General features: G+C 34.3%; 1 protein-coding gene across 1 annotated transcript in view; it reads right to left on the bottom strand.

Annotated features, from left to right (window-relative positions):
• RpS8 (ribosomal protein S8) overlaps positions 1-12780 on the bottom strand; it is a 74612-nt gene that overhangs the window by 26748 nt on the left and 35084 nt on the right. The window contains exons 4-5 of the mRNA XM_090385501.1: positions 10201-10376; positions 3675-3804 (exon numbers count right to left, since the gene is read on the bottom strand). Coding sequence (XP_090241627.1) covers positions 3675-3804; positions 10201-10376 — 306 coding nt within the window. The remainder of the gene's footprint in view (positions 1-3674; positions 3805-10200; positions 10377-12780) is intronic.

The following is a 12780-nucleotide window of genomic DNA, read 5'->3' as shown; positions in this document are numbered from 1 at the left end:
CAAATTTTTAAATGATCCAGATAAAATGTTACCACAAAGGAGTTAACAGTAAAAGAACTAGATGAAATCTTTTGCATCGCAGAGAACCTCAAACAAAAGGTTTGAGGTTCTCTGTGATATTTATTTCGCCAGGGCTCAGAGAAGATTGTTGTCGGTTATCGGAAATTGATGAAGAAAAGAGAAAGTCAACACTGTTCAAATATTTCCGCAACAGTCATTTCTTCATTGTGTATTTTATGTCAGAGGTTTCCAAACTTTCTCGGTTCACAGCGCCCTTAGAGTCTCAGTAATTTTTTCACGGTACACCTAGACCAAAAGAAATACTTAACAGTTCCATTTATTAAGTAGTTAGGTCCAAACAACTTAATAAGAAATGTTGAAACTGTGAACTACCTCGAGCTAATAGTTCGAACGGTGTCTGACAGATGTCTGACTAATAATTATGGAATTAAATGTTTAAAAAATTAAACATTTAATTCCATAATTATTTTCGTATTTTACATTGTATACAGTTAAAAACTTATTTAAAAAAGGTATTTTTAAAATTCGTTATGGACATTCCAGAAGGTCAAGGACCAATTATAATTTTTCCTATTGATTATTATATTCGATGAATGCGTTTCCGTTTTGCGCGATGAATTAATTGTGTTAATCGAGGCCAGCCTGTATGTAAAAGAATATTTTGGAAAATAGTGCTAACTGCTATTGCATCATACTAGAACAAAGTGATTGACAGGCCAAACTTTTATACATAGATAGTGCAATAAGGAGATTTTAATATTCTACATATCTCAAGGCATTAGGATGTCATTAGACATTTGTGTCATATCAGGATTGTTTTCAAGTTGATTTCCTTTCACTGTGTACATTGATATAACTCATTAAAATTCAGTTATTTCATTTAATACAAAAAAAATTACATTTATACCTTAATATGCTTTATCAGTTGGCAATTTATTTATCAGTAATTGACGTAATCTATCTCAAAATCATGAGATATTGATCTCATAATGGTAGTAATAGAAAAGAGAAATATTGTATCAGAAAGGATGAAAAGAAAAAAATATGTTAAAGGCTTCACAATTAAGAAAGGAACGATATGGAGAGGAAAAAAAAAAAAAAAAGTATTACAAAAATTACTGATAGCTCTAAAAGAAGAGAAAGTTCCTTTTAAGTTCACAGTAAATGCAATGGCACATAACTTCCTTTGTTTTCGACGAAAAGCATTTAAATATGACTAAGAGAGAGGGAAGATGTGCATTACTAGGCATATGCTGTACCAAGACAATTTTGAGATAGATTACATCAATTATTGATAAATAAATAGTCAACTGATAAAGCATATTAAGGAATAAATGTAATTTTTTTTTGTATTAAATCAAATAACTGAATTTTAATCAGTTATATCAATGTACACAGTGAAAGGAGATCAACTTGAAAACAATCCTGATATGACACAAATGTCTAATGACATCCTAGGAACATAATGCAATACCCACATTGGAAAGCTCTATGGTATGATTTAGTTTCACCGACCATATTTTGAATTGGTTGTATATTTGTTATCAAGATAAATGTCACAGTACAGATTTAATATATAAACAAAAATGTTTAATATACAAAAAAAGTGATAAATAAATAAATTTATATTATCACTTCATATTTTACTGAGCATATCAGAACGTTGGGACAAAAACACAGCACAAAAATATCAGAAAAAAAAAATGCTATTCATCATATATGCTCAAATATTTTCAAAAATAACACCTAAGTAAAAAAGGTATCAAAAGTGAAAGAATGTTTGTACTCTAATATAATATTCTATATCTATTCTGTAGAAAAGTTAAACATTGTTAAAACAGTTGATATTTAAAAAAACAAAGGTCATATTCAGATTCAGTGGTATATAGTGAATTTCAGTAACATTATTCTATACCTGACTGTCGTGTGTAATCTGCTTTTGTGTAGAATGTCTCCTTCAAAATCAAATTCCTCTATAGTGAAAGATATATTAAACATGTTGCAGCTGCAACACATGTTGAAATATAATCTTAGCCTGTAATCTTATAATCTTATTTGAAATATAATCTTAACGTGTGGAAAATGGCTAAAGCCATTTTCCACAGGTTAAGATTACAGGAAACCCTTGATTAATGCGGTTTTGAACAATGCGGTTTTAATTAGTGCAAAAAATTTTTTTGATACTATCCCCTTAATATATGCGTTATCAAATTTGATTAGTGCGCTGTTTTTTTCTTGCGGTGCTTGGCAACTCACAACGGCGCCTAAAGCGGCAAATACGTGACACGCACTCACCAGGGTCTTCTAACTTAAATGAATGGGAATCGACTCCAAAATGCTCGACAGCAGCACCCCATACCACTCTGAAATTGAAATTTGCTCTGGTAACTCATATTCTTTTATTATTAATATTAAACTTCTTTAATATTATGATATTAAAGAAGCAGTTGAGAACATACACAAATTGTGGGAAGAAATGACGAACAGCTGCATGAGAGCTGTCTGGCAGAATCTTTTGCCTGAATGCACAAATGATTTTTGCGGTTTCATTAATCCTGTCAACAAAGTTATTGATGAAATTACTACAATTGGAAAAGACCTCGGCTTTGAGGAAGTAGATTCAGAAAACGTTAGAGAATTATTGGAATCGCATTCAAAAGACTTAAGTAACGACGATCTTGAAATTGAGCATCAACATGCATACGAGGAAGAAGACGAAAATGAAGCAAAAGAAAAGCAATTTGCTCCCAAAGAAATTTCATTCAAAAAACTTGAACTATTTAATACACTTTAAAAAGCAAAAGAACTCATACTAGAGATTGATCCAGATGCAGAGAGAAGCATGAACGTTTGTTGAGGGTTAGACAAGCAAATTGATTGTTATCGCAAAATCATGGAGGAAAGGAAGAAAGCCACCACTGTTCAATTGAAGTTAGATAAGTTTTTTTTGCAAAAAATAAAATTTAAATCATACTGTCTTTTTTTAAATTTATTCCTTAATAATTTAAGAACTATGCAGTGCATTATAGGTACGTATTGAGTAAGAAAAAATATATTTTTACAATTTCATAATTTTCAAGGATTCATTATAATTATTCCCATTGTTTCTTAAGTTTGATTAGTGCGGTATATTTCAAGGATTCATTAACCGCACTAATCAAGGGTTTCCTGTAATTTCAAAATATTTTCTGATATTTATTCAAGAATGTCTTTTGTATTTTTAAGAGTATAACTTAGGAACATCACAATATATTTCAAAACCATTCAATGGCAAAAACCATAAACCACTTACAAGAGGTATCTCCACCACCTCACAAAACTTGATATTTATACATAATGACAGATCAAACGAGATAATTATGACAGCCAGGGTAACTATACCTATTCACTATAACTTTAATGCTGACTGGTCAGCTGCTAAAAAAAAAATACAGCAGTACTTCAACCGATCAATGGGAGCTTTACTTTGACAATTTGTTCATGTTAGGAACAGAGTACATGACATGGCAATCACGTTAAGAGAAATTTGTCAGAGGACAAAAAAAATAAATAAATAAAATAAAATAAACGGTTGCACTCTGAAATTACCACTTCTTCCCCCTGCCAATGGAATGCAGAAAAATCTCAATAACGTAAGCCAAAAATAACCATACCTAGGGCCCTTCCAGTCATAAACTGCTCTTCTAAGACTTGTTCAACCTTGGCAAATTTCTGTCTTTCCTTATATTTCTTTTCTGTTTTCTTACTCCGCTTTTTGTTCAGAACAGCTTCTTCTGCTTCAGTCTGTAAAAGTTCATTTTCATATTTATTTCTGAGAATTATATTTCACTTTATTTAAAACTTATTAATCAATCACTTCATATCATACTGAACATATCAAAATGTTCGGACTAAAACACAGCATAAAAATGTCAGGGGGGGGGGAGAAACTATTCATCATACATGCTCATAACTATTTTCAAAAATAATGTTTTAAGTAAAAAATAGTATCAAGAGAGTGGAAGAATATAATGCAAATCTAAAGTAAACAAAGGAAAAAGTGCCCCCCCCCCCAAACCTTTCTTATGTATTTTCCCACAACCTCAACAATCAATGGAAGAAACATTCAATTTACAACTTTCTGGCTAAAAGACAAAGAAATCTACAAAGTGGTTATAGACTGGCCTGCAGACCAGCCTATATCCACTTTCTCACACAATTCAAATTTATATACTCCTCCCCCAGTTCTGTTAACAATCTTGCTGTGATTTCATTTTGTAATTTCTTGTTAAGATGATCCTGCTGTATGGAAAGAATTTAAGCTTACATGTCTATAACTGTCTGGTTGCTCTTTAATCTTCCCTGAATCTAAGGATGCTCTCTTAATTATGGATGGTTTTTTTTTTTTTTTTTGTTCTTTCTCTCCTTACCTCTTTTAGTAATTGACCAGATCCCAACAACCCCTGGTACCTTATTTATTCTCAGCTTCAACGGTTTGGGATCCACTTTTCTCAGTTGTAATTTGTACCTCTTGTGTTCTCATCCCTATGCATGCAGTTAGAATTTAATTGATTTTTATTTTGCTCTGTTATAAATGATACTAAAACTGGGGAGGGACATGGAGCTAGAATTTTCAATTGGTTTTTATTTTGCTCTCTGCACCTAGAAAGATAATTTATATGCATCCCATGCATTTTTCCTCTCTGCCACAAGACTCATTAATTCATCCAACATCCATTTAGGCCTGAACAACATTTCTTAGTTGGTACAAAAAGCCTAGTAGCCTTCAAGATTAAGTCCCTGAAGGCTTCCCATTTAGAATTCACCTTTGGTAACATCATCAGTTGATCCCACTGTAAAGAATTTAAAAACTGTCTGAGACCACTGTAGTCACCTTTACGAAAACAAAAACCCTTACTTTTACCCTTGATCGTAGTTACATCTTTAAGTAAATCCCACATCAGTACACCGTGATCACTGCCACCACCTAGTGGTTCCTTTATCTGCAAATTCTTAATGCATGAATTATCACTGCTGATAATCAGATCGCGGGTACTACCCCCTCTGGTTGCCCCTCGAACATGCTGCTGTAGAAAACAAACCTCAAATAAATCCACAAATGTCTTGCTAGCATGCGAGGGACCAACCGAGTGGGTCAAGTCAATATCTGGAAAGTTAAAATCCCCCATTACAAGACATTCTGATTTACTGGTCCATTCTATTTCTCTGCACAACTGTTAACTGTACTCATCAGTCATTAGGCCTCTAATATACTCTTACTCTCATGTTCCCTTTCCTTGTGTTTATGTCACACCAAACAGACTCAATATTCTACTGTCCACCTGTGTCAAGTGGATGCACTTCCTTAGATTTTATGTTTCTTAACTAACAACATAACCCCCCCCCCTACCTCTCTGTACACACTATACTCCCCAGATTCCAATTCTGCACTGCTTATATCTGTGTGGCACTGTGCCTACGATATTCCAACAATATCTGCCTTTGGTGTCTTGATTAACACTCCAAATCCATCAATTTTATTTACTATACTTCTAGCATTAGTGTACATGCACTTGTCTTACTCTTAGTTACCCTAACACAGCCCATGTATTTACTTGTTCCATGATGACTCCCAGCAACTTGCTCTCCAGGCTGCTGCTCACTACAATAGAAGCAGTGCAAGAATTACTTTTGCTTCTGCAGTTAATTTTTAGTCAGTGAATTCCCCCAACCTTCAGTATACGATGTGCAGTAAGCGCTGGTCATTGTGATCACGTTTGTGAATTGAATTCATAAACAGCGATTCTAATTAGCAAAAATAGGAGGAATATTATCCACAGGCTATAAAAGTAAAGATATATTAAGTACAAATTTACCCTTTATTACCTTACCAATTAAAAAATTAAATGATACGTGAAATTCGGAAGAATATACGTGATAATCGGAAGAATTAATATGTACTGTAATATGTACATACTAACTAAACTAGTTGACCTGTTCACTGTCATTTGTGGGTGGGGGTTAAAATTTAAAACAGTAAAAAGATAAGCAATCAATAACAAAGAACACGGCACACACAAATTGCAAGTAACACGATACGTGCAAGTGAGAACGGAGTAACAAATTACGAAGCTTTAAAAATAGGAACGAAGAGAAGATTATGAAAATTATTTTTTTTATATGATTGAAGATTCCAAGGAAGTGTAAAGACATTTTACCATAATAACCCACAGAATTCCAGCTGTCGGTATTATCGCAAATTCAATAAGATCGAGTTTACTATCAGTTTATGACAGATTTCACTAACACAAAAACCCAATAAACAGGTGACTGCTAATTGTTTTTGTTTTTTGGTCGGATTTCCTCCAGAAATCCAACCAAACTACGTGCTACGGTCGGAGACAATCGTGGGGTAATCTCCAGTGCTGCAGTCTCCTGCCCCGATTAAACGGCATGCTGTCCCAACTAAGCAAAGTAAACCCTGTTGTTCCCCTAGCAGTGTGTTATTTTCTCGATTGGGTTCTGTTTTTTAAGATTTGCCTGAAATAAATGGCTGCCCCGATTATCCGGTGGCCCAAATAACTGGAATCCACTGTATATATATATATATATATATAGTCTGTCCTCGTATAGCACGATAGTTGCGTTCCTAGAAACCCTCGTGCAATGCAAAATCGTGCAATATAAACAACAGGCCCTATGGGAAAGTGGGGTTAGGTGCCGACCACCCAAGATTGAACACACATTTGGAACCAAAACATTACCAAACACAATAATCGGGTAATTTTAATCGTTATAAAATACGTAACGATTAAAATACGTAATCAAAATAATATTATATTATAATAAAGTATTTTTAGTATTTTTTTAATACTAAAAAGTATTTTATACGAATAAAATACGTATTTTATTCGTAAAAAAATTTATTATATTAAATAAAATAGTCATAATAAAATACGTATTTTGTAATACGTAAGTCGTAATAAAATATTGCTAATGCTTTTGCTTCTATCGTAAGCAAACTTGCTTTTTGTTTGATTTTCTATCCAAAGAGATGACAGCCGTTCCATCTCTTCCAATTCTTTGTGTCTTAATCTAATGGATTTTAATTACACTGAGTTGTTCCCGTTATGAAAGTTGTTTTTATTTTCTCTGCATTCTTTGTAATTCTCGGCGTTGCCTCATTTAGGTCTGTAGCACGTGCAATATCACATGGTCTTTCATTTCGCTCAAAGCGTTTCACAATTTCATATTTTTTCTCTATCGACAGAAGCGGAATGGCCATAAGCCTTACGGGAGATGTGATTTTGGCCATAAACCGTAGTATGAGGCCACTATAAATTTTCCCGGGTAAGAATTTTTGAGCCAGTCCGCCTCTGTTTACCCATATTGCTTTTTTTTCTCTCTCTGAATCTGCAGTGTCTTCGCCAGGACGCTTCCTTTTCACACCTTTTAAGTATTTTACTAATTTTTAGGGAATAAAGCACAATTACAAAACGAGGAGGCATGCTTGATACACATAAACAAAGCTGCGCGCGTGTAGCAACTGAATAAACAACACTGTAAAGCCCGAGATACACTATTAACACCTCACATTTTACTAAAGCACATTTCTAGGGGTTACTACCATAAAACAATAAAAACATTTTCCAGTTGCGTTTCTACTAGTGGAATCTGTTATAAACTGGTAGTAAACTCGATCTAATTGCATTTGCGATTATACCGATAGCTTTGATTTTGATTTGGTAGTTGTTGGCGCATCGGCTTCTGTGGCCATATTGCACCTCCCAAGGTTTTTGCAGTACTTTGATCCAAGCCCGAGGCGGGAATCGAACCCGCGACCTTTGGGTTGCCGGGCAGGTACTTTACCCACTCGGCTAGCCCGGTCGGCTATACCGATAGCTGGAATTGTGTTGGTTTTTACGTTCTTATGGTGAAATGTGTTTCCTCTTCACTGATATAAAAAAACATAAATACATTTTCAGAATCTCCTTCATTCCTATTGTGTTGCGTTCAGTTGGGGTGATTCCGCGTTCGACTGCCATTTCTTGTAAACACAAAGGCGAATCGTGTATAAGCGAATTCGATTCGTGTTATATAAGATAACGTTCCCCTATTTATAAATCGTGTATGATCGAATTCGTGTAATGCAAACACGTGTTATACGAGGACCGACTGTATATATATATATATATATATATATATATATATATATATTTTTTTTTTTAAAATAAATATCCAATTAATGGCATATGTACTAAATATATATATATAGAAAGATACTGCATTAGGCCAAATGGATATGTGGAGGTCATTGGAGTCCACCAGACAGGTACTTTACAGTTCGCATGGCATTTAGTGCTATTGCCACCACCACCACTTTGGCACTACACCCATACAATGATGTTGGCAACCAAGTGACTCAACATAGTTCAATTAGGAGATGAATGCTGGAGCGATATTAAAATATTCAATTAACGGCATATGTACCAATGAATGAAATAAATTAAACAAATGCTTACATTGTCAAGATTTATAGATCTTTATAATCTCTATACATATACTGTTTAGTTTAGTATAATTGGATGGAAACAAAAGATTTGAATAAATCCTTTAAGAAAGTGCAAGTATTTTCTTGCTTTGTTTCATGAAATTATATTTGGTTCATAAAAAGAAACATGAACACTTTTTTTCATGGAGAAAGGTGCTCATATTGCTTTTTACGGACCAAAGGGCTGTGTTATTTTAAATCTGTTTTTATTATTTTTTATTTCTATCCTCTAAGTACAAACTACATAGGCTAAGGTGTCTTTAACAAAAACTTATGTATCTAATGTGTTTTTTTGAGGCACTTTTAAAGCAAAATTACCAAGTAAAAGATTAGTTTGTAACGAAACCCTTATACATGGTGCTCAGAAAGTCTAACAACTGTATAACAGTAATGTGCAAAATGATGAGTCATGCCTCACAGTGCACCATCATGTGGTGTGATACGATACCTGTTCCCCTAGCAGTGTGTGTGTGTGTGTGTGTGTCAAGGTCAGTTGGCTGTGAGATAGCCATTGTGGAATGTGTCAACGATGCTTTTGTCACTGTAGGAGCATATTTTTTTGATTGAGCATGTTTTTAACGAGTGTGGCAACTATATGCAAAACACCCAAGAAAACATTTCTAAGAAGATTCCAAATATGCCAGTACCACATCAGCATGCTGTGCGGGCATTGATACCCAAATTTCACAAGGCAGGTATGTAGTGGTAGGCCACTAAAACTGACAGAAGAGAAACATGGATATTTCAGATTCAATACTTCAAAATCAATGCAGAAGTTGCCACAACAGCAAAACATTGCACTTGCAAATGCACATTTAGCAGTAAACTGTGCTTTTTTTCCCACACCAAATTGCAGTTGTCCAAAAATTAAAAAGCAGCAGATCACCAAAAGCAAGTACATTACTGCCACTAGTTTCAACAGTTCGGCACTGAAAATACTGATGGTATTCTGGATCTCACATTCTTCACCGATGAGGTGTGGTTCCATTTGTCAGGATATTGTGAATCCTGATTATGGATACCGAAAAGTCTAGTCTATATCAAACACCTCCGCCATCAGCAGGTTGGTGTTTTGGTAGCTATTTTAAGAAGAATCATCATTGAAGAAGGCCTATCTTCTTCAATGAAACATCCTCTGAATGTTACTATTTCAATATTTTTACCAATTCATCGGTGAACTGAATGAGGATGAAATCAAGAATAGGTGATTTCAAAATGGCTCTGCAACAGCCCAACTGCTACACAACCAATGACACCTATACTCAAAATTTTTGCAGTTCGAATAAATTCAAAAAATCTGCAACCCTCTTGTTCACCACACATTAATCCGCTTGATTTTTATGTGGGGCGTAGCAAAAAATAAAGTTTACAAAGAAACCTCACAATCACTTCAAACTGCTTACATCAGAAGCACCACACAAGAACTAAAGGTTTTTGAAAATAAAATTAAATGCATTCAGGCCTGTTTGGATGTCCATGGAGGTCAATTTCAACATCATAATGGACTACTTATGTAAGTAAAACAGGGCAATAACAAATGATTTGTAATAACATTAAAAACTTACTTTCCTTTGAAATAGATGTATAGTGACTTTCTGAACACCCTGTACACAGTCAGCAGCAAGCTACACCAACCACATTAAACTTACCAACTTAGCACCTTTTTTTCTGCCAAGTGGAAGGGCATAATGAGCTTCATACCACTGCCTGAAAGGTGTGGCATCAATCAGAACAATAGCATTTTTCACCAGTGTTTTTGTACGGACCAATTCATTATTACTTGCATTATAAACTGTATCAATAATACGTGTCTTTCGTGTACAATCTGTAAAAGAAGAAAAAACAAATTTTAGTCAAGAACTTATCATCATAACAGAACAAAATGAGCTATAAAATGCATCAGTGCGCTGTGAGTTAATCATTACACTCAGATAAATTGTAATATTTCATCATTTGCTTTTCAAGTGTAAGAAAAAAAATAATAAAAAATCAGAATTACAAATATATAAAATTACATAAAACATTTAATTATGGGAATGGGCAACTCTTGGCCATAAATTAATGTTACCAGATTTTTTATTTATTTATTTTTTAATCCTTCTGGTGTGGTGGAAGTGAGTAGTTTGAAATTCAAGACAGAAGTACACAAACTATTAGAGAACATGAATAGGTGATGATAAGTTCTGTTGCTTTTTATTTGGCTGATGCTATATAAGCTTGCTTTCTTGTATCATTTGCCACCATTAATACTAATAAAAAAAAATGCTTCCCGGCAGACTAAAAGTTTCTTCATTTCTTGTGTTACTTTGTAATTAATAATTTCATATACATTTGTGTGAACTGTATATATAAAGTATATACACATTCCTCATCAGCACATTTAGTATTATTTTTTTTTTCTTTTAAAAGCAGCTCTAAAAATATGATAAAGAACAAAAAGCTCTATAAAAATATGATAAAGAACACGTAATTAAGTCACTGGTCCATCACAATTTATAAAGATTTTCACCTGGAAATCAGTTGAACCAAGGTTGCTCATCACTAGTCCAAATTATCATTATTACTACACAATCATTCAGTGTTAAATCAATACAGTTTAAACATCACTGAAGTACGAAATCACATCATCCTAGATCAATTTCAAAAATACAGCATTTTGAAGATTTTGATTTTTCTCTTCACTAAAATGTTTACAATCCTGGTCAAAATCAAGTACCAATTAAAGTATCAAGCTCTTGAACAACTTTCATTTGATTTGTGATATTCTCATCCAGGAATTTCACACATTTACCATCATCCCCTATTTTACCACACAATGACCATTTCTTTCAAAGTACTTACTGTCCAATTAAACACATTAAGACCACCTATGTATGTACTCCTCTTGCTGCCAATACTGTCGCCACACAGCAAGGCATGGACTATATCTTCTGAGTGTTGTGGGAGGGATGTTGTGCCACATTGCCAGGACTGCATCTGTATGTAATGGTCCATGGGGGAGGATCTAAACACCTGATTGATCTATTGATACATGTAATCTGGTGAATAAGGCAGGCAGCCAAAGAAGCACCTGGAAGTTTACTTTTGTGTCCAGTGAACCGCTCTCAAACAATACCAGTGATTATCCTGCTAAAACACATATGCCACCCAAGAAGACAAGTCAACATAAAGGCGTACACCTGAACACATGCACTGGATAGGTATAGGTAGTTTGTAACATTCAGTCTAGGGGTATGAGGGCTGCAAGAGATTCACAGGAAAAATCCCCCATACCAAAATACTACTACCACCACTTGCCTGTTTCTGTTGGACCAGAACGAAGAGATTCCTCCTCAGTTTGTTGCCATGCCAACCAACTACCATCTACAGAGCACAGCATGAAATGTGATTCATCAGAAAGGGTAACTTTTTCCAGTTATTCAGTGTCCAATAATGCTGTTTAGATGCAAACTTTAGCATCAGTGGGTGGTCATACTGGAGTACTACTGCCCACTGCCAAATGCCTATATCAGCAGCCAATATAGAGGAGGTGTCACATAAAAACGTATTTAAGTGGGATTTTAATACAAATGCAACAAAGGAACATGGTAATTCCTTTTTAACTGTGACATACACATATGAAGCCTGTTGCAGTTTTTAGGTCCACTACCAAAGCTGAACGCAAAATTAAAAACTATCGCACAAGTTGCAAACTTCAGACTTTTAGGAGGTGGAGTTCAAGTAATTGCAAGCAGGATGATTTTTAAGACAAATGGATGGGGGGTTGAAAAACAGAAGGAAAACATGGAATTTTTTAGAAAAAGCATTTTTTTTCAATTTAATTTCCAGTGCAGCAGACTATTCCACACTGCACTAGAAATTAAATTTCACTAAAAATGTACACATTTTAAGTGAAATTCAATTAAAAAAAAATTTAGATGTTCACCTGGAAATCTTAAACATTATCTTACATATTTTGTCTGTGAATTTTGAGTTAGACATTAAATTATTCTGACTGCTTCAATGTCAAAGTATTGTTAATAACAATGGTCTTGCAGTCTAAACTATCCTATCAAAAGCTTTTCCAAAACTTCTCCACAAAGCAACTTTGATTCAGTTTGTATTTTTCAAAGATTACTTGGAATAATCTGTTCTATTTCAAGCTTCCTTGCACACTTTTCAGTTCCCCAACCAGGGACCACTGCTATTATGTTCTTTCATAATAGCATCTATTAGATTCCTGCAATGAA

The sequence above is a fragment of the Mastigoproctus giganteus genome, chromosome 11, assembly GCF_048544385.1.
Source record: "Mastigoproctus giganteus isolate SK-2022 chromosome 11, ASM4854438v1, whole genome shotgun sequence".
Lineage (NCBI taxonomy): Eukaryota > Metazoa > Arthropoda > Arachnida > Uropygi > Thelyphonidae > Mastigoproctus > Mastigoproctus giganteus.
This window is presented reverse-complemented; position numbering and strand designations above follow the sequence as displayed.